Genomic DNA, 23,470 nt, shown 5'->3' on the forward strand with positions numbered 1-23,470 from the left:
CTATAGCCCCGCATATAAGTATTCAAAAGTTTATTTCTTGTTAACACGATTGGACTTTGGGATAATTGGATGGTGAAGTAATGTCGATTTAATCTACAAATGTAATCTCATGTGTTTTTCTTTTCACATAACACACTTGTTTTTATGTGTAATTTCCAAAATTGTCACATTCAGCGATAGGGCCCCTAACACTGTTGAGAAATTTGAGAAATATAAAAATCCAATTATCCCAAATGGTGTCAATTTAAGTTTATTGAAAACGCTTGATGACTCGGTTCTCAGGGAAGGATAGCAGGGCGCCCCCTACTATTGCAAGATAGATAGAAGGCCGTCTGTTACCTGAAAATCCATCTATTCCTTTTACATGTTAAAACTTTGCTAAAACATGATAAAAAGAAAACGTGTTTGCTCAAAATAAAGAAATACGTAATCAGCGTCTGCTCACTAACTAGTACCACCATTCAAATTAGAGATTGGTTCATCAAAAAAGCTTTATTACAATTTACCCATATTTTATTACAAATCACTGCAGTGAATGTTAATATAAATTATTACAAATTGCGCTAGTGCTAGTATTAAAAATTACTCCAAAGTTTATTACAATTTACTGCAGTATTACAAATTACCGCAAAATTTTATTACAATTTACTGCTGGATTACAAATTACGAAAGTATTACAAATTACTGCTCTACAGGGCGCACTAGAGTGCAAAAAATGCAAGCTGCTCGGTAAACCATACATCCTCCAGAAAACCAGGGTCTATGATCATGAGCAAACGAAGGCTTCTTTGAATAACTGACAAAGCAGGACTACATACCGATTAGATGTCGTGATAACAAGACACTAGCAATCAAACGTCGTGATAACACTTTAAAAGGAAGTCACATCTCACACAAAAAAGCTTTTCATACTTGGAAAGTTGTCACAAGTTTTCATCCTCTTAATTCCCTGTAGCCGTAATTTACATCTAACAACATATTCCTATATATCTTATAGCTGAACGTTCAAACATCAAAGAAACTTTAAAAATTTTACATTTCTCTTGAGCACACTGCTGACAGAATTATAAAATATGAAATCCACTTTCTGACCGACATACTCGTTGATCAGAGTCCATGGCAGCATTAAACAAAATATACATAACCTTTACTTTTGCAAACTATGTCAAGATAATTTTGAATTGGATTTTGCACATAATCGGACTTCAACAGTTTGTCCTCGTATTTGCACCAGCTATCTTAAAAGAAATGAAATTTCAATTGTGCCGAAAACAAAACTATCGCAAAAAATAATGACTAATTTGATGACTGGGCTTCCGTTTTACTCTCTGACAAAACGTTCCTCAAAAATTCAACAGCGTCAAGTCGTTCAATGTCCTCTAGAATGACCAGTAGTTCATCCAGGGCTGCGTCCTTCTTTGTCGCCTCCCAATAGTTCAGTACCTCTCTGGTTGGGCTGAGCACTGTACCGACCTGATATTGCCTCTCCATCTGTTGAATGGTATCATAACTGAGAGACATTTTGTCAGCAACCATTCTCCAGTCGTTTCCAAGAGGACTGGCAGGGTCGAGAAGGTGGCTGAGTTTCAATCTATCACGGTACTTCAATCGGAGACTGCGTCTCGGGTTCTGCTGCAACGTGTAACGGGCGGCCATATCTATCGAATCAGAAATTAGCTGAAAGTACATAGGAAAGCTTGTCAATTGGATGAGCTTACGAAGTTTTGTTTAAGACTCTCGACATATGGCCTGCAGTGGGTTGAGAGTAGACTTGGTTCAAGTCGGTGAATTTCTAAAAAAATCTTTTGTAATAGTTTCTCTTGTGTATCTCCTATTTCATACAAACCTATTTGGAATTTTGGCAGCCAAGGCCAGGTTTCCGTGCAATTAATTGAACGCGTTACCTTTGAGTCTGCGCAGTAGTGAGTTAGTTTCTGTGATTCCAGGAGAAACTCCCCTGTATAGCGTTCACCCCACTCGTTGCGTTCACCCCACTCACACGTTTCACATGAAAACAGAACACAAATCATCACGTTCACCCCACTCAAACATTCACAATCACAGACTTGAACCAAGTCTAGGTTGAGAGTAACATAGCATAATATGGGCAGTTCGCAGGTTAATCGACTTCTCGGTTGCCCACCCGCCATCCTGAACAGTGTTGCTCACAGAATGGAGCGATCTTCGTATAATTGCTGTGCTCATCAATCATATCATTTTGTTTTTAGGTAACATTTATCCCACTGTCGATTAGACACATAGTCACTGATGGGCTTCAGATCGACTACATTCTAGTTGGCACAACGATTATGATGATGTTGATGATGATGATCCCATCATCATCATCATCATCATCATCTTCATCATCATCGTCATCATCATCATCATCATCATCATCATCATCATCATCGTCGTCGTCATCATCATCATTATCATTATCATCATCAAACTCTCCATCATCCTCTCAATCATCTCCTCCATTATCATCATGTTACTCACCGGCTCGTTGATAGTGAAATGAATAGGTAGTCTGTTATTTTCGTCGTATTTTGGATTGTCTCTCTGGAAGGCGCTGACTGTGCAATCGAAGGTGTTGGCCGACTTTTCTTGTCTAGACATACTATAAGAACACGCCGAGAATGACGAAGACATCACTGCTTCAATGTCTACATACTGTGGTGGACAAATTGGTAGATAGATTTACTTCATAATCATTATCACTACTTAGTATTATTTATTCATTAAATTCAATTTTAGAAGAGGCATTGCAGACGTCATTCCTTTGCCTTGAAAGCCTGTAAAAACTAAATTTATAACTCTCGCTTTCAGATATTCGACGCTGTTGGTAATTTCAAACTACGAATCAGTGCAGCGAAGCACTGGAATGTGACAGATCAGTCCAGAAGCGCTGACGAAGGATGTGCTTCCTACAGTAGTTCGTATCACCGTGTGTGTTAATTGTTGAGTTTGCCAATAATTGCGATATATCAGAAATCTAGTTCTTGGCAGAACTCGCAAGAGAATACCTGACCCATACGCTAAACTCCGCCCTTTGCGGTGAAGGCCAATCGTATAAAATCATTAAAAAAATCATATAAAAATTAAAATGTTCTGAAATAATTACTGAGAGGATCCACTACCAGATGAACCAGACGTAACAGCTGGCTTATCATAGGGGTGTAACATCACAACGTGAATTTACACTGGTAAGGTAATGCCAGGTGAAATTTAAAAGACGTACTACCATGTCTCAATGATTTGGTTTGTGGCGATGCAATGCATCTAATTAGTTTTTATATTTTTTCTTTTGTTTACTATAGAACTATTATAATTAGACATCCGGGTAATACTCTGTGCGATTAGGAGGAGAACCAGTGAGAAGGCACTGTCTTTAGTAGCAAATGTTTCGGTGGTAGAGGAACGAAGTGAGAAGAAAATGTGGAAGTATATAATAAGACACTGAATAGTAATTGAGATACACGAAAATATATATCTACGTACTCATGCAGCGTGGTGTTGAAATACGAATATGGGTTTGTATTTACAGTATTATTTTATCTTTGAACATGAAGATGGCACGTTCTGTGCGATTTAGTGGCAGCCCTTCCTTTCATGTAAGGGGTGTTCGTGTGGATGTGGATGTGAAATAGAACCTTTATCCTGAACACGCTGCTTCAAAGTTGTACATCGACACCCAGGTCTACTGAAAGTTGGCAGCACTTTGATAAACCATAGAGATTGTTTCGGTTCAGCATTCGTGAGGAAGGTTTTCTCGAAAACAAAGAGATCATGTGTAAATCTCAGTCGAGTTACTAGCTTACTCGGTTCGAATCACCCTTTCTATTTTGAGATGAGTATCGACTTTCTTTCGGATGTAAGTCAAGAAATAATGTGTTACCTGAATGGGACCTGTGCCTCCTATTTTCCACGATTGATCAATTTCGGACAAGTGAAATTCCACATCTCGTTGATTGTTTACCACCGACAGAGTCTTCGGGGCATCGGCTTGGTGGCCACGCAGTTGATGTTCTTCTTCTAAAACCAGCTGAAAGGGTAGGCGAGTTTTGCAGGGATTAGGAACAGCCGTTTAGAGAAATTTTGTAAAGCTCCAAATAAAAATTTAATATTCATTTCAACGTTTAATATATTATATTATATATATATATATATATTATATATATATATATTATATATATATATATATATATATATATACAGAAAAACAAAACCTATTCCATGTTCTCTAAAAGTCATGTTACAGGAAGCAAGCGAACATAAGTGTATTCTAATTTGGACTTAATGCGAAGGAGACGATATTTACGGTCGCTCTGTTGACGTTAACATAAAGAAAATGCAAAGATGAGAAACACTTCAACGCTGGAGTTGATCCAGCTCATAGGGTGACTACCTACAGATAACCATGCATGTCAATAACCATGTCAGGAGATATGATTAATGTGACATTTCCTTAATACCTGTTTTGCATCGTCCGTCTTGTTTACACAATACAGCCGGAGAGGCAGTTTCTTAACCCGTGGATTCAAATCGCCATGGAAACCAATGATGTCAATCAGTTTTTTTATAGCAGCAGTTTGTCCCTGTATGTCAACATCTTGTTTCTGCGTCGATGATTCGGCAACTGACGTAAAACCTGTGAAGTGGGAAATATGTAGTATGCACTTGCTTCCTTGCACAATACTGAGAGAAGAGTGGTCGTCGTCCAACCTCCTGTATTCAGCTTTGTCTCCGGGATCTGCGTTCGAAGACATCGCCACAACATGCACCCCTCGGCTTTCGATGTCTGCACAGTGTTGATACGATAAAATCACCCGTTCGTTGAAATTCAGCCCTGAAGGACCACAGTGGACAACAGCACTTACGGAAACGCGATTTTCCGAAATATCAGGCTTGTCTTTTGGTCGCCGCTTACGTAAAGGTACACCAGCGTGGGTTCTTTATCCTCGCTAAATGCTCCAGGTGGAATGAAGAGATCGATGTCCATCTTCTCCAAGGAGAGACGACCGCCCTCAACGTCATACAAGCCAGCCGCGAACACAGGGTTTGTGTAGAAAGTCTCGTTCCAAGTGTCGGTTCTCTTGGCCTCCTCGCACAGCCGTCGCGCCTCTGAGAGATACTGCTCAAGCTCTTTGTGTTCTCTTATAGTCGCCAGTCTGTTGGTTCTGACAACGTCCTCATCAGCAACGAAACCGAGGTTTTCTGCCGAGGAGATATCCGCTTCGACTATAACCGAGATTCTGTTTCAATCGGATCGGACCGTCTTCTAGAAAGCCTAGATTGTCATGATAATTGCATAAAAGCGAGAGACGTTTGACATCTTTTCCAATTTCTTCGATCTGGCTTTTAGCGCCATGATCCAAAAACGTTACCAACTGTACAGGAATAATCTTCGGAGAAGGGGGCGTTTTTACCTGAAACACATATCGTTGAGACATCATTGAATATTGTAGTGCGAATCATACTTTAATGAATGGCAAATCTAACGGTCATTTAACCAATAATGCGATCCTTTTAAGATGTACATTTATTAAAGCTTATTCGGAAGTTACCTTTATGACAATACAACATGTACAGGACATCCCAGAGGTATTTATTGCCAACAAAAACATCGCAAATAGGTGTTAGGTGTCCATAGCTGAATGTTCCAATATTAAAAATTACTCATAAAAATAAGTGTATAACTGAAAAGAAAGGCAGATGAGCTTACGTTTCCAGATTAAACCGACATTAGTTCACCATCTAATTATCCCAAACTAGTTCCAATCGTGTTAACAATAACAACAACAACAACAACAAAACTTATAATATAAAAACTTTACCTGGCTTGAACCACTGAACAAAGTATTATTTCAGATCAAGTGATCATTGAATATACTGCATATGTAACGTAGCAGTACGTATATAAAGATGGGTTTCAGATGACACTTACTATTATTTCACTCACAGTTCAGTATTTAGAAAAGGAATCATATTCAAATTGCTATTACAAGCTTAAGGCTAAGCAAGAAGACAGTCATCGCTGTCTGTGATGGTCTCATCATTTGCATTCGGACTGTTTCTCATTTACGAGTTTAAAGCTATTGGAGTAAGAAACACTTGCACCGTCTTAGTTTTTGAAAAATCGAAAAATTTTATTTTTCCCCGTAGAGCTAACACGGGAATGGTGGCCATTTTGAATTGAAAGTATAGGTGAATGCCAAGCTATTTTCTTCTCTATTACCAAAATTACACGGTGATCCCTGATTTTTATTCTTGATTTGGTAAGAGAATGGCTGAAAATTTTATTGGGAAAGTTTGAGCAAAGTTTTAAGTATTTCACTTTTGCGGCGCGTACTACCCTAAGCGACCTGAAACGATATCGTGTATATTGTTGTCACCAATTGTGCCACCTGTGTTGTAATTGTCACATATTGTTACACACATGTATTCATTGTAATTCATACTTACCTCGTGTATTATTTCGATATCGGTCAACCTGATCTCTTCAGGCTGGGATATCAAAGCGTGTTCCAATCGACAAGACGGAAAAGAAACAGAAAAGTATAAATGGCTTTCAAAAAAAACACAAAAAATGATGGCACTAGTGCATTTAAATAAATTTTCGTGCACTGACGCCGTTTATAACAGGGTGTCAGTTTGTTACATACTAATGCATACCGTAATTTTTTTAGTATTATCAACACAATTACTATTGCGTTCTATCATCATCATCATTTTAGGTCTAGTTAAGGTATTGAATGGTGTTTTTATCATTAAACAAACGCTTTTCAATTAATAATATATATATATATATTATATATATATATATATATTATATATATATATATACAAAATGTATATATAAACCTGGAGGTAGCAGTATAAGCTACTTAAACCCTTATTTTCCCTTTTCATGGAGAGTATGACAATCTTGAATTGCTCTTGTTTACCTCACAACAGGAGCTTTGCACCTTACAAGTACAGGATTTAATGACGTGGTGTCTTCGCAAGCAATAATAAACGGTCGCTGCCAAGATAACCAGTACAACAACGCCAACCATAGAAACAGCGATTGTCAGAGCTAAGTAAAACGAGGAGTTGTCCACTGGGTTCTTTGCGTATTGGCCTTCACTGGAATACATATAGAAATAAAAATGTCAGAACGTCAATACAGATTGCGGCTCTTCAGACCGTTTTGCTGCAGTCAACGAAGCTTTTAGTGACATCTCATAAATGTCACCAACGGGACGAAAATAGATTTGAATAGCCCATTAATTTACTTATACTCTTCATGTCGTCTTGATTGGAGGGACCTGTTTGTCGTTTTTTATCCATCAACACGCAAGGAAAGTATAACGTGGGGGCTATGTTACTCATGTATTTCTACCACTTTCCTATCAGTGGTGCGGTGGAGTGACAATCACGTGTCACGTAGTTACTCCTGCATTGTCGGAGTGTGAAAATACAGGGATAATATGTGGACTTGGTTCATTTGTGATTTTAGTCACGCCTTGTTTATTGTGATCGTTCGCACTGAAATACAAAAGTGAGGACAACATATGTTGGAAGTTTTCCTCCAAAGTTGATAGTGACAAGTTTGATCAAAATTAGCCCTACTGCGCAAACTCGACTTTTTCGTCACTGTGAATACTTCTAACTTGCGCTCACCAAAGTCAAATACCTTTGGATGAAGTCATGAAGGGAGATGCATGATGGGATGTTTCACGAGATTTCTTATTCACCCTACCGCTGGCTCATCTAAATAGAAAACTACGGTTTTAAATCGATAAAGTATTCGCACCTATAGTCTGCGTTGGCGATTCAATTCAGATATCAAAGACGCTGTATATTCTATTCAAACAAAAGACCCCGTATGCTAACGGCGTTTTCCGTTTTCTAAGGTAATGTATACAACTCTGACCTGCAACACACTCCTTTGTTGTCCGAAGTCATCACCTCCCCGTCTGAACTGTTTCTTGCCGGACACATTACCGGAACTGCGTCTACTCTCACCTGACAACCGTTGTCAACAGGTCGATAAGCCGCAGAGCATGTCTGCGATAGGGTGTGGTTCGACGTACAGCAGTATTGACAGCTCGTGGGCGACAAGCATGACCAGCACTTGTAAGGCGACGCAGTGAACGAAATCTTCAGATAAAAGAAAGAACCAAGTCAATCGAGTCAGCAATGAATGTACCTATTAAATGATTGAGTGAAAGTATTTTTTTCAAGTTTTTTTATTAAAGCTTTTCCGTTTTGCTGACACAATACAAAGACACAAGAAAAGAGACAAAAACAAGAAAGACACACAATAGTGGCATACAGAACAATTAAGCGCATTGGAGAAAAAACCCTGAATTACACGTCTTTCAGTAATGACCATTTTGTGTCATGAATTTCTATTTTGCCATTATGCTTTGCAATATATTCCTCAACATTCCGTGTTTGTTTTATCATTGCTCTAAATTCTGGAAATATCGGTAAACACTTTTGCATTTTGCACTTGTACAGATATTGTTTCCCAATAATCAAAAGAGGGTTTAAGATGCTTGGAAAATCCACGGAACCGAGAATTACACGTTGTAGAGTTGGAATCTCTGAACTACTTACAAGTTCTTTATACGATTTGTGAAAAGTATCCCAGAATTCCCTAGTAGTGAAAGTAATTGAAAGTGAAAGACTTAAACTTTTGCTCAACCTTTCCTTAAGGAATCTTTAAACCATTCTCTTTCAAAATAATGAAAATTGGAGGTCATTGTGCAAATTTTGGTACAAGAAGAGCAAATAACCAAAGATTTACCGATATTTAAAATTCAAAATGGCCGCCATCCATGCCTTAACTCTATTTAGAAAAATAAGATTTTCGAATTTCGTATATTTTAAGCCGAGGAAAAGTGTGCTTACACAGAGAGCTTTAAAATGAACCCCTACAAGTGATATATCTGAAAAGAATTGTAAAAGTTTGAGAGTCCAAATTTCTGTTCCCAAGGCGCATTTTAACTTAAAATTGAAATATAACTTCTAGTGTTGTTCGTTTTTACCTTTATGACGGTGAAAGGGGAGACTTTTTTGAAAGCGGGAATTTAAATTTCCCACAGTATTTACGCCCTATGTTACGCGTATTGTTCATAATTTGTTATATTGTATCTCTTAGCAGTCGTACAACCACCAATGAGATAGCACAGCGGAAACTAATACATACCCAAACATTCAAACGCACAACAAGAAATAAGTAATATACCGCAACATCATTTATGGAACAAACCTCTAACGTTTTTAACAAGTATTACTTTTAGTGTTGCAAATATCATATTCAAAAATAATCCGCAAAATGTTGATTCGAGACGTTTCATTCTTTGCGTATGCGTTGTAACAGGCATCTCTTCAGACAAAGAAAGCACCAATGTTATGAGATTTTATACCTAAAAGTGAAAGATATATCTTTACAAAGGCTGTAAAATGTGATACCGGGACCGAACTTCATCGGTAAAACCGTATACCATGGTAAAAGTATCAAATTCAGTGGACAAAGTGTCATTCAAAGAAAAATGCCGATACTTTATGGCATTTTTTGATGTCTGGAAATTGAAACACTGTGTTTACTTTATGGTGGATGTTGCGACAAGAATAACAAAGTCAGATAAAACACTCAAGGACCACGTCACAGCATCGCCTTCAGTCACGGTGTTAAAGCAGTTTTCATCTAATCTCATCCTAAAATCTGAGAGTGGACACGACAACACTTTACTGGCATTTCCGTCACCCTGAAATTGACCTGAATGATATCGCACCAGTAAAATTGGTTTACAAAATCGTTTTAAAAAGTTACGATTTAGTGGCCTGTCATTTAATTAGCGTCAAAAGTCAAAGGTGTAGCAACTGTTGACAATAAAAAGGGCAGAAGATGATAATGACAGAAGATGATAATTAAACGGTATGTAATAGCAAAACAGGTTTGTGTTAGTTTTCTTCAGTTTTCCGTTTATTATAGTTATGATTTTAGTGATAATCATTGTCTTTCATGAGTCAACTTATTCACTATGTCATTAATGTTCATAGCAAAAGTTGACAGAAGTTTTTTGTTGTAAAGTAGCGACTGAGATACAATACACTTTACACGTCACAAGGTTTTGCAAACATACGAACAAATTGGATTGATCAACATTTAAGGGAGGCGGTCGTCGGAACGACTTTATTGTTTACAAACAGTGTATTTCATGAATGATGTCTAGATGCATCCTCAACATAGCTGCAACATTTAAATTTATGATATTTCATTGTTAACAAACATGTTTCAACTTTCATCAATCGCCAACGTACCCAAGTAGACACAGTATTTACATCGGCCGCAGGGGTCGCTGGCAAACTTTGAACAGAGTTCGACGACCGCCTCCCATTCACATAAAATTGAAAGCTTCCGGGTAAGATGTACACTGTTTGGTGTTGGGTTTTTGGGGGGTCCCTTACCGAAACTCTACTTTACTCGATCGTCGGAACATTGAATCAGCAGTTTCTGAAACAACTTCCCAAGCAATTACATGTACGGGAAAGTGGTAACATTAAGATTCTGACTGTGTATAGGCGTGTAAAATATAGTAGCTAAAGTACATGCGACCCCGAGGGCAATCGGTTGCTTATATTCCTTCCAAAGAAAAGGGAAGAGGTGCGACAGGTGCGTGTGTCGCATCAGTGACCAAGGACACGTGATGGAGACCACATGATAATAAAGAATGCAACTTCAAATGAGCGCTACACCACATGTATAAGTCGGTGTAAATATGGTTCCTCACAGTACGCAGCTGGACCCGAGAGCATGCCGATCTGTTTCCACCACACTGACTGTGGTTTCACACTTGAACATGTTTTGTGGCATGCTGGAAATGTTTAACCTTTAAGAAACTTAATTGATCATGACTTTTTCGATGCCACAGATTATACGATTTGGATTTTTTTTTCGATTTGTCGTGATAGTTGGCTCAGAAATATTACTCACACTCCTGTTATTACGTTCTATTCTTCAAAAACTGAGGGGCATTGATGTAATTTAATCTTCATTTGTTTTCAAGATAAAAAAGTGTTCGACGTTTAGTTCCTCTTCAGCAATGGGAAGCGACCATTGTTTTGGTTGTCGTGTTCTCGATACGGATCATTGTCTGTAAGCTCACATTACAATCAAGCTGTTTTATTTATGGATAGAAGGTGACTTTTATGAATTACATATCAAATAATTGCTATCATCCGGCCACTGCTGTTAAGCTATCAACTCAGTGTAGGAAATTTAAAGCAATAACACTTCTTAATTAACTCTTTGAGCGCCGAAGTCAATTTTTGTCACCTCTATAAAATATACTCTAGTCAGTTTTTTTCATATTTTGCCAAAACTTTGATTAAAAACTGTAGCAAATGAAATGTCATTTCTAGTTAGTTCAAAAGTATTTAAAAAATTACAGAAAAATTCTCAAATATTGGTAAAATGTTATACTAAAATTTTGGTGGGAAAAAATTCTGGCACTCAAAGTGTTAACAAGTGAATGTGTCGAGTTTATTGGCCTAACTTCCCTTTCCACATGCCTTGTTCAAGTTAATGACAAATAAAATGATTCATAAAATCACAAACTCTATCTTGCTTGTACAATTTGATATTATTACACAAATCTGGGCTTCACATTTTTTTACAAATCTGGAATTTTAACACAGTAATATGACAGGTTTTTTCATGGGAGAGCAGTAAGCAAGAATCCTTTCAACTGTATTTGAATTCAACACCGGTTAAGCAAGAAATCAGATACATGATGACTGTTGGATAAATGTGGTGAACAATTCTCAGAAAATATTTCTATATTCGAACATAAACTAGTGCCGACATCAGAGCTATATGCACTTGATTTATGTAGAGAAACCTGTTTCTGAAACACGTCGACGTCCGAAGATTGAGACAGGTTGTTTGAATAAGCTTAATATTCCAAGACGAAACAAGGCTCTAGACAACAGTGTGCACGGAACCTGAGGATGAATAAAACTGTCCATTTGTACGTCGGAGGTATAATGACTCGAGACTTGAATACGTTTTTCCTATTTTGCAAGCCTCCAGTCAAGTATAATTTATTTATTTATGAACCAACAGGTTGCCCCAATTACAGGTTCTTTTCATAAAGGAAAGAGAAATGATAAAAATGACAAAGAAAAACGAGATAATCTAACCCGACAAAAATGGACAATGAAAAAAAAACTAACATAAGAAACAAAGAAGTAAAAACAGGTTACACCGTTTATAATTTCAAGATATTTCTTGTATCTCAAAATAGTATCATATTTCACATCGAGAAAACAATATGAATTGATTGTTCTGGCAACAAAATGCATGGAAGAGCTTACCATTGATGGGTAAATGTAGCTGCGAAGTAAAAAGTGCTATTTATTTTGTATGAAATTCTAGCACTAAAACGCTTTAGTTTTTTCTGAGCCATTTATGGTTGAAGTTTGATTTATAAAAATGTTGTTTAACATTTTAATGAGATGACGCTGACCAAAGCAAAGCAGTATATGTCCCTTTCTTTAATTATTTTGAACGTGATGAGTAAGCAATGACTAACGAACAAAACTTTAAATAGATGGGCGGGTAATGGTTGTTTATTTGGATTGTGTTTATTTGTATGTGCCCTTTTCTGTATTTTTAAAATTTTACAGCGATCTGTATTCTGTTTTTATTAGCTCTTTCTACTCTTGTACCGGAGGACATAAACTGAAGTCAATTGAATTGAGTTTTTCGTCTCTCTATACATTTTTATTGTCCGTTTATCGCGACATATCCCGGAACTTCCTCAGCTTACTACAGAAATTACCACAACTCACAAGCTGCGATAACTTCTGTAACACAATGGCCTGAATGCTAGGGAGGAGCGACCCGGGGTCAAGGCAGCATTGGTACGCTCAAAGGGTTGTCTGTTGTCACCGTGCCCACATCAGGCAAATAATGGGCGTTGGAATGTTGCGATGGGCGACTTTCCTAGCATTGGCAATGATATAGTGTAGTTCGTGTTGAGAGTGATATAAGTGACATACCTTCGATTGAAACAATACGATGGCCGCATTGACCAAGAACAGTCTAGCTATGGTCATTGTCCTCAAACTGGTCTTCCTCTTCAAGACTTTCTGTAAGATGGTAAAATGTCAAACCATACGATCAGACATGTGTAAATGTAAACAGAGTGACAATTGACGAGTTAAAATAGCTATATATTATTTAAACTTGTCGACTGACTCTCTTTCAGCCAAACCACATATAGTAATTACTATGGCCGGACACATGAAACTTTCAGAGAGTCGTTCACTACTTGTTTGCCAGTACAAGCTGACCTACATGTAATTAGGCCAAATAATAAATACACGTGTTTCCTGTGACCCGACCGAATAATTTCTAATTTTACCGTATTTTATGGGTCTAAGTCAACAGAAATAACAATAAGAAAATCCCCCGACCTATCTTCTCTAACTTTCAGAGGTATGTTATAGGAAACACACAATTGTTTTCATTTCAGTGGCCCAAGACCTGTCGTTCTCTAACTAATATATTGCTAATAATAAAGGCAGCGATATCTGTAATGTGGATTTCCATACGTTCAAAACGGTATTATCGTACATACCTCGTCTTCTGGACCGGAGCGACTCTGTCTAAAACTGAAGCGCTATGTGATTGTTTACTCATATGTCAATCCTTATGTACAAAGACAATGCATGCAACGACTACGCCCAGAGTTTTAGTCTCCTTTTGAGGACCCGACTGTGGCGGCGCTCCTTAATAGGTCACCACCCAGTTTCTTATTGTCATATGTTTATGAATATGCACATGCGTTCGTTCGTTCGTTTGACCGATGTCCCCTAATTTTTTTAATTAAAATATATCATTTGTTTCTAGCGTATTATAACGGTTGTTTTTTCAAGTTCATTTGTGGAACTTATGTATGCATTGTGTACTTGTGAATGTGCGCAGGATTGCGTGTATATGGCTTATCTGTGTGATTTTTCTTCTGTATTTACAAAGTATTGATTGCAACTTGAGCAGGGATCGAGTTTTGAGGAAGAGAGTAATGAAGCTGTTTGAGCGATAAGTTGTCCCGTAAAGTTGTATTTGCAGCAGATTCGGAAGATTACCCATTGTACCTGATTATACTTTAAAATATGTTCATTGTACTGCAATGGGATGCAGTAAAAGTGCTGCAATACTGTTGAAGCTCAAGTGGGCGGTACAGTTGTGGTTGATATAAAAGTGTTTGAAAGCAACCTTGCTCTGTGTTCCTGGAATCCAAACACTTTTAGATGCTCATCTGTTGACATCTTCCACATTATTCTAGAAATGAACAACCAGATGAATTAACAGGGAAATAATCGACTGAAATGACCGTCAATGTAAAATGACAATTGCAAATAGAATATCTCACCTTCCTGTATTCATAAATGGCATCTTGACAGTACAACTTGATGTCAGGATAAACGTGAAAAATGCCAGGAGGACCGCTAGGATGACCGCCAAATATACCGAAATCGTTCTGATAAATCCGGTATAAACTTTGAATATATACCTTAAGTTCCGCTGATATCACAGAAAGTAAGATGCTCTGTTCAGACGAACCAAACGGGTGCCCTTTGTTGCCACATACATTTGTAACGTAACGACCTCCTTTGTAGAGATTTTATCTCGAAGCGTCCTTCACGTGGCCAAGGCGTGTGAAAGTTGGTTCCAGATCGTTCGAGAAGGAGATAGGAGATAGTATCAGACTTTTAAACAATCGATAATGGGATATGTCATGGTGTGTGGTCTTGTTTAATCTTAAGAAACAAAAAAAGACTGGCGGGAAAATTTCCACATGATGATTATTATATAATGATGATAATTTAGAAGTTATGTGAGTTTAGAAAAGGTGTATAACTTTGTAGACAATGCACCATGGGGAGATAAAGAACAGAATAAGACGTGGAGTGTTACTATGCCATCTTGAAATAACTTCATTTGCAAAAAGCATTACGATCCAGACCGGTACCTCAACTCGAATTCCCCTAACTACGAGCGCAACACATTACAGCAAACTAGAATTCTACCTTTATGAATTCTTTACTCCAACTTAACCCCTTAGTCAATTATTGGATATTCACATGACACTCAATATATCTTTGAGCGTCCGGATTCTCTACCACGTATATTGACATTTTTGTGTGCGGGAAACTTTTAAGTTGAAAAACTTGTATAGAAGGTAAAGTTAACAGTAAAGTACGGAGATAGCGGGTAAGTTTGCGCTCTCACACACACACACACACACACACACACACACACACTCACACTCACTCACTCACACTGACACACAAGTATATAAGACTTTATTTGTTCAGAAGCACACTGGAGGTAACACAATCTCAGTGCTTCTATCGACACTCGTGCTTCTGTCAACCTCAACAGTGGCGCATTTACAGCAATAGTAGATTCGGTGCACGGTAGGCAGCAAAGCTACTTCCCACGTCCTGTATTTCCATTTGAAATAAACGAAGACATTTGAAAAGGCAGGAAGTAAAGGTCGGCAATGTTTGTATTCTTTTGAAGCCCTCAACATTCAACTTGTTGCTTGTATTTTCTGGGAACAACGATTGAGTCTTTTGTAATACCTGTATGCAATAGAATGTTTAAAATTTTGCTTCCCTCCAATGCAAAGGCACTTTTTAACTTGAGCGTTCGTCTCACTGAGAGCTCGAATTCTCTGATTGGCAGCTTTGTAAATTCTGATTCTTATCGTTGGTCATCCTTTTTGATATACTTTGATACACGACTGCTTAGTGTTTTTCATTACTTTGTATAGTTGATATTGGTCTAAATTTGCCTGAAATAATAATAAAAATAATAATAATAATAAAAATAATAATAATAATAATAATAATAATAATAATAATAATAATAATAATAATAATAATAACAAGGCAGTATTGCTGAAGGCAATGAGTACTTGGGCCGTGATGGAGTAATTTTGAGGACAATATATACTACTATTCAAATATGGTCTTGAATTTCCTCCTGTCAATTAGGCATTTGATTAACTGGTTATTAAACGAAGCAATGGCATGACAACGGCAAAATATGTCTAGCAACTTTTGTGGAGTTTGAGGCAGGGGTTCTTTATTTATAGTGGAAATTGCTTAAACTCCTTAAATATTCAAATTACAGCAAATTTCTTTTGTTCTGGATGGTAGATGTCTAATATTTAGATGGGCATATTTAGATTTCTACCCTATAGTTATCCCTATATACCAAAAATCGGACATCCAGCTCTATTGGCTTGCTCAGAATTAGATATGCGCATAATTAATGAGGTACAATATGTGGTGTCATAAGGTGTCCCATCATACCGAATATGAAGGGTGTAGCACTTGTGGTTACTGAGTTGTGGACAAATATATATATTTGAGGTCAAAGGTCATTGAGGTCACGTGACGTTTTGTCAAACAAATTATATTGTTAACTTATCCCTATATACTAAAAATCAGACCTCTAGCTCTATTGGCTCGCTCAAAATTAGATATGCGCATAATTAATGGTAGAATATGTGGCGTCATAAGGTGTCCCATCATACCAAATATGAAAGGTTTAGCACTTGTGGTTACTGAGTTATGGACAAATATGTATATTTGAGGTCAAAGGTCACCAAGGTCACATGATATTTTGTCAAAATGTCTGAGATATCTGCGTGAACCTATGGACTCACTGATGGACTCACGGACAGACATGACTCAATCTATAAGCCCCTCGACTTTATCCATGGGAACTAAAAACTGTGTCGCTGCATTCTTTTGAATACGATGAGAAACTAAATTTTTTATTTTTCTTGGCCTTATACATGGGAGTCTATGGAGAACTGTCTTAAACATGGGAGTCTATGGAGGTGTAAACTATAAAGTCCTCTAACACCGCCAAATTTGATAGCATTGTGAAACAAATCGACGTACATCTGTATGGGGTTGGGTACTATTCTTGTGCAAAGTTTGAAAGAAATTGACCAGGGCATGTCTGAGATATCTGCGTGAACGGACGGACGGACGGACAACATGACCAAACCTCTAACTCCCCCAGGACTTCGTCCGTGGGCACTAAAAACAACGCAACAGTTATTACAGCTACACCGGCGGTAGGTTCATATCCAGAGCCCCGTACGGTCTGCTGCCGTCGCTTGAAACAATCTCATAAACCTGGCCATATGGGCAACTGTGTATGGGCAGCTGGATGCTTGACTTTCCGGAGAAGGCGAGCTGTCACGTTCAAGCTCAGGATTATTTGTCGATCAAATTTCAGTAAATTTACCTTACCTAGATGAAATTTTTTCTATAGGCTGAAATTTCGCCGAAGTTTGACAAAATTGCATCGATTTTTCAGGTTCATATCCGACATTTTTGAGTTTTGAGTGCAGACAGAAATAAGTTTTGAGGCAACATGGCTGCGACCCCATGTTGACCCCTAGCCCTGCGTACGATGCTATGTGCTACAGCTAACACACAGCATCGTACGCAGGGCTAGCGAGAGAGTTGCCGACATCGACGGTTATTTACGAGAAGTGAATAAAAGACTGTCATTTTTGGAAGCGATCGAGTAGCTGAGGTAGGTGTGGATACGACTTGGGCCCAAGAACGCTGAATTTCGGCAGTAATTTGGCTTTTTACGTCAAGTCCCAAAATGGATTTGAAGTCACGACCCTACGTAAGGTCTTTGCACTTGCAGGGCTGTGGTGAGCGGGACGATTAGCTGTAGAGGAACACACAGCATCGTACGCAGGGCTAGTTGACCCCAAGTGAAAATGTGTTCGCGATCAAATCTTCCTATATTTTTTTCAGAATTTTCGACAAAATCATTGCTTCTTAAATCTTTTGTAAAATACAAAATACTAAAATAAAAATGCAATGTGCCATGTCTCCAGATTTCTAAAATATCGTTCGTTGACCGTTCGACGGAATACTCATTTCACAAACTTGTGACGCAGTTGAAATTCAATACTGACCGCCAAATAATCTTAATGAGACGAGATCATTCTAGTACGGTGGCCCCTACACGCCACGGAACTCTATTACTTTTGAATATAAACTCTAATTTTTCTTGACAATATCTTTAATATTTGTAAGAGATTTTATTTCTCCACCGCAAACTTTTATTTTGTACGGGCAACTTATCTTAACATTATCTTAACTTTAACTTCTCGAAAGTATTTTTAGTTTTAACCATAAACAAAATATGTTTCTCAAAGTATTTTTTATTTGTAAAACAAACGTAAAATTTTTTCAAGATAACAAACTCCCCTACACGTCATGGAAATTTATTACTTTTGAACATAAACTCATATTTCTTGACAATATATTTAATATTTGTAAGAAATTTTATTTCTCCACAGCAAACTTTTATTTCTGAACGGGGAAACTTTATTTTTGGGGTAAACTGTTTTTAAAAACTTTTAACAAAAAAAACTTTAACTTTTAAAAAATAACTTTAACTTTGAACAAAATATTTGTTTCTCAAAAGCGTTTTTTATTCGAAAAGAAGTAAATATTGTTCACAGCACGAATTGAAGAGTTTTGCTAAGCGCGAACTGAGTTACTTAATGACATAACCTTATGTCTTTAGAGCAGAAAACTTAAATTCTTAAATAAAAGTTTTATTTTTCCAAGAGTAAAATTAATTTCTTTATGGAAAAAAGATTTTCTCAGAGCAGCAAATTGAAATACAGAGAATAAAACTTTCTTCTCAATGGCGAGAAATTATTCTCTGAAGACAACAAAACTAATTCTTTCAAGATATATCTTCTACATATGAGTGTGGTTTACATGTAAGAATTTGGTAAAACTGAAATGAGAAAGAACGAAAAAGGAAGGATGAAAAAGTCAAACTTACTTTTCTTCAGAGCGAAATTTATTTCTGAGAGGAGAAATATTTCATGTGAGGGCGCAATTACCTATAATGCATAGCAAACTCTTTCTAGCGAGAGTAAACATATTTTTGGGAAGAGTAAAACATTTTTCCGACGAGCAAAACTATTTTAACGGCGGCGGAAGTTAAAGTATCCCACCATGCAACACCCAAGTTTGATGACCCAGAGTCTCCGAGTTGGTAGCCGGTATCAGACAGTTCGTGTTCGTGTCGGCTACATGGACGATCTGCTCTCCGAGACAACCATGACTGACTTCATCGGCGATACGGGCACGCCAGCCCGGTGTCCGGCCCTACCCTGCCTGCGTACGATGCTGTGTGTTGGGGCCGTATAACGCCGGGAACTCACAACATCGTACACAGGGCTACGGGCACGCGGGTCAGTTGCCACTTGTCTGAGTCCCCGAAGAATGGTTTTATGTTTGAGTGATTCGTCCTGACGGCAGACGGTGTGCGACAGGACCGCATTGGGGTTCTTCATTAGCTCTGCATGTGGCATAGCCCTGCGTACAGGTCTGTGTGTTCCCGGCGTTATACGCCGGGAACACACAGACCTGTACGCAGGGCTATGCATGGCAGGGCTGTGTGTTACCGGCGTTATACAGTCTCCCACCACATAACACAAGTAACACACAGCCAATGTGTGTGATATTCATCTTTTCTAAGAGGAGAAGCCAGATTTGTAATTTATAGAAACTGAAACTGAACCGAGCCCGCCAGATTTGACCACAGTCGCGGACTGGTTTTGACTTTCACGTGTGCTCTGCGGGGTCAAAAACGTGAAAGTCAACCAGCCCGTAAAAGGCATATCCCGTCAGAAAACACCACAGCTGTGGACCCACAACTACTGTATTGAACCACGCTCGACTGTGGTCAAATCCGGCGGGCCAGGTTCAGTTTCAGTCGAAGATTCTATCAATTACGAATCTGGCTTATAGAAAAGATGACTATCACACAACATAACATTAACAACACAGCAACTGATGAAGGCATAGCTCTGCATGGCAGGGCTGTTTGTTACCGGCGTTATGTGGTGGGAGGCCGTAACACACAGCCCATGCAGAGCTAATGAAGGAACCGAATGCGGTCCATCCCGTCGCACAACGTCTGCAGTCAGGACGAATCACTCAAAACACAAAACCGGTCTTCGGGGACTTAGACAAGTGGCAACTGTTGAACTGACTCGTTTGCGTGCCCGTGCCCATAGCCCTGCGTACGATGCTGTATGTTCCCGGCGTTATACGGCCCCAACACACAGCATCGTACGCAGGCAGGGTAGGGCCCGGCTAGCTGCAATAATTGTAGCCCTGGCCTTGGTTGGTGGGGATTGGGCTTCTGTCGTGCGGCTCGCGCCTTGCCCCAACCAGGGCTACAATTTCTCCAATACCTGCTCGTGTAAAAGCTGCAGTGCGGATCTACACTGCATGGTCCAGGCACACACGGGGCCGCATTATCAGAGAATCTCCCCTTACCGTGTGCAAATTTCACCATAATCCTGCTCCCAGATAATGTTAGAGCCCTTGTAACTCCTATCGATGGTCAACTTTACTCCTTGCGGCTGAAAAATGACAGTTTAATGACTCAGGCGCGAAGTCAATTCGAACCTGACCGCCGTCGTTGAACTCTGTACCCAGCCGACTTGTACCATTACATTTTAGGGGTGGCCGACAAGGTGTGAGGGACTAATGAAAACGGTGGCATTAGCAGTAGCGCGCTAGTGGCAGTAGTTGTTATTTTAACGTTATCTTTTCGAAGGATTGTAAAAAGGTCATAGGACCGTTTGCTCCTTTTCAATTACTGCAAGAATACAACTATCGCTGAAAGCAAAGAGAGACCAGTGACCATTGAAGAACTTGCCATCTTTATTTCTGAAGAAGTGAAAGAGATATTCACGCCATGCAAAGTCTGTCGTCTGGTCTTTGTCATTTTATACAGATGCTCTGACAACAAGAGGACACCGCAATATAATTATAAGATATCCAATCGATATTTACGGCTACTATACTATACGATATAGATCTCTAAGGCTATAAAATCTTCGATATATATCGGATATTTACCCGCCTAATTAACAAACTCTAGTATCATCTAGTAGCGAAGTTCGAGCCAGACTAGCGCTTGGCCAGAGCTGTAAAGTGGTGAAATGTCTGACATATATTCGCAACTCTTTTTAATCTTGAAGCTTATAGTGGTACAATTTCCGACTGTTTCAAATGTGCTGAAATAGTTCCGATTCATAAGGGAGGCTCTAAGAGTGATGTCAACAACTATAGGCCTATCTCCCTCCTACCAGTTCTTCTACCTAAAATACTAGAAAAACATTTTTATATTAGTTTTTACAGTTTTATGCATTTAATCTTTTTGTCACAACTCACAATCATCAGACAACGTTAACATCACTCTTGTCACATTGCTTTAGTCAAGTTAACTGACCAGGGTCTATACTTTTACAGAATATGGATGAAGATTTACGTGAAGATTTTTTCATCGTTGATCATAACATTTTGCTGAGCGAACTTTCTGTGTACAGGTTTTCTGATTTGTCACTGAAGTGGTTTCGATCATACCTTACAGGAAGAAGTCAATGTTAGTTTTAGGTGTACACGCTCATGTTTTGTCGATTGGTGTGGTGTATCTCAGGAGTCCATTTTTGGTCCACTTCTGTTTTTGATCATGTTATGTATGTCATTTTCCCTCCACACTCATCATGACATGAGTTTAATTAGTCTGGAACATTCTCAACTTTGTGTAAAAATGGGAAGCTTAGATACTACTACTACTGTGACTACTACTACTACTACTACTACTACTACTACTACTACTACTACTACTACTACTACTACTACTAATAATAATAATAATAATAATAATAATAATAATAATAATAATAATAATAAAGGGACAAGTCTTCGTTGCGGTGCTTCAAATCTTATTAGATTTATTCAAAAACTGTTGAGCTCAATATCAAAGCAGGTATGTAAAACATGCTGATTACAAGGAATTTGTTACAAAGAGAAAGATGTATCCATGAAAAAGCACAGACGTGAAAATGATGTAAAGAAATCCTCATACAACCCGGCTACTACGTCATAAAGATGTATGTTGACAGACAAGAAAATGCCGAAATTTTAAACTGATAAACACTGCATTATTGAAGTAGTCATGAACAAACGGATGGAGGAATTCCATCTGATTAAAATCAAAGGTAGAGTACGGCGACGTCTTCTTATGCGTACGCGGTATTCTCTCGCTGTCGCCTCTCACTACGCGACAGCGAGAGAATACCGCGTACGCATAAGAAGACGTCGCTGTACTCTACATCTGATTTTAATCAGATTGGAGGAAGTCGTTCCTATATTGACCCTATTTCCATACTGAATTCATCATGCACACTGTAAAGTTCACTATGGTTCGAAGCGAGACTACATAAACGTCCTGTGAGAAAATTAACCTGGAATGTAATCCGCGTTTGTGTAATGAGTTTATTAAGATAAAAAATGTTACGACCGTACAAAAACAGTAAAATACCTACGTGTAGTATACAAATTGCAAAGTATTTTGCAAAGTATAAGTATAGTTAAACTATAAATAAATATCGGCAATTTCACAGACCCGGCGTGCCGTGGCACAAGGCTAGTCATTGTAGTATCATCTAGAGTCCGGAAATCGCCGATAAATATTCGGTAAGTAAAGTAAAGTAAGCCTTTATTGAAATCGTATCCCAGTTGGGATCTTGATCATAAAGTACAATAAAGGTTTTGCAAAAACAACAATGAAAGAGTATATATAATATATATATAAATATAAATATCTATACATGAGGTCAACATATTAAAGGTTCATAAATAGTTTACTTTGTCTTTTTCATTTTGTCTTAAGTATAGGCGATTTCACAGACGCAGCGTGCTGAGGCACAAGGCAAGTCATTCTCGTCCAGTGTCGATCGGCGATTTCACAGTAATCCCGAAATCGTCGATATGTCAAACTTTGATACTAGATGGTAAATATCCGATTAAAAAAAATTGTGCAAAGTCACGCCGTCATGGACAAGAATGCCGTATTGGCACCCCACTTCACACATTGTGACCTTTTCAGTCGAACAGATTTTGCTTGGAACCACTCTTTCCACATTGAACAACAGCGGCATCTTGTTCATGTAGTTGTACCATGAAGGTGGATGGTTGAACTTAGTTGTGAAAGTTGAACTAGTTATGGAGTTTAACTTAGGCACGCGCCTCTGAACAATGTGCATGGGCACTAAGCTCTCACTGCTTTAAATGACCCGTTCCCGTGTAGGATTTATTGAACTAGTACGTAACTTTAATATTTGAGAAAGTTGGGAAGATACGTACAGCAGAGGATTTATTGAACTAATTAAAATGCGTAGAATTCGGCAAAAGTATCTCTCTTTATTCACCAAGAGTTACATATTGTCATGAAAATTACCCATCCTTTCACTCCCATAAGCTAGTCCTACGAGTATGGCAAGAGTGTCCGGCTTTGGCTCCGGAGGCAGTGTAGGGC

General features: G+C 38.4%; 1 protein-coding gene across 1 annotated transcript; it reads right to left on the minus strand.

Moving 5' to 3' along the window:
- Positions 1-468: 468 nt before the first annotated feature.
- Positions 469-13,767, minus strand: LOC139149156 (netrin receptor UNC5B-like). Its single transcript, XM_070720728.1, has 9 exons — positions 13,641-13,767; positions 13,060-13,149; positions 7,919-8,145; positions 6,948-7,128; positions 6,466-6,507; positions 4,476-5,429; positions 3,899-4,045; positions 2,500-2,673; positions 469-1,677 (listed from the first exon to the last, which is right to left on the minus strand). The coding sequence occupies exons 6-9, from the start codon at positions 4,767-4,769 to the stop codon at positions 1,297-1,299; spliced, it is 996 nt and encodes a 331-aa protein (XP_070576829.1). The 5' UTR covers positions 4,770-5,429; positions 6,466-6,507; positions 6,948-7,128; positions 7,919-8,145; positions 13,060-13,149; positions 13,641-13,767; the 3' UTR covers positions 469-1,296.
- Between the last annotated feature and the right edge of the window lie 9,703 nt (positions 13,768-23,470).

This window comes from Ptychodera flava, chromosome 14, assembly GCF_041260155.1.
Source record: "Ptychodera flava strain L36383 chromosome 14, AS_Pfla_20210202, whole genome shotgun sequence".
NCBI classification, from domain to species: Eukaryota; Metazoa; Hemichordata; class Enteropneusta; family Ptychoderidae; genus Ptychodera; species Ptychodera flava.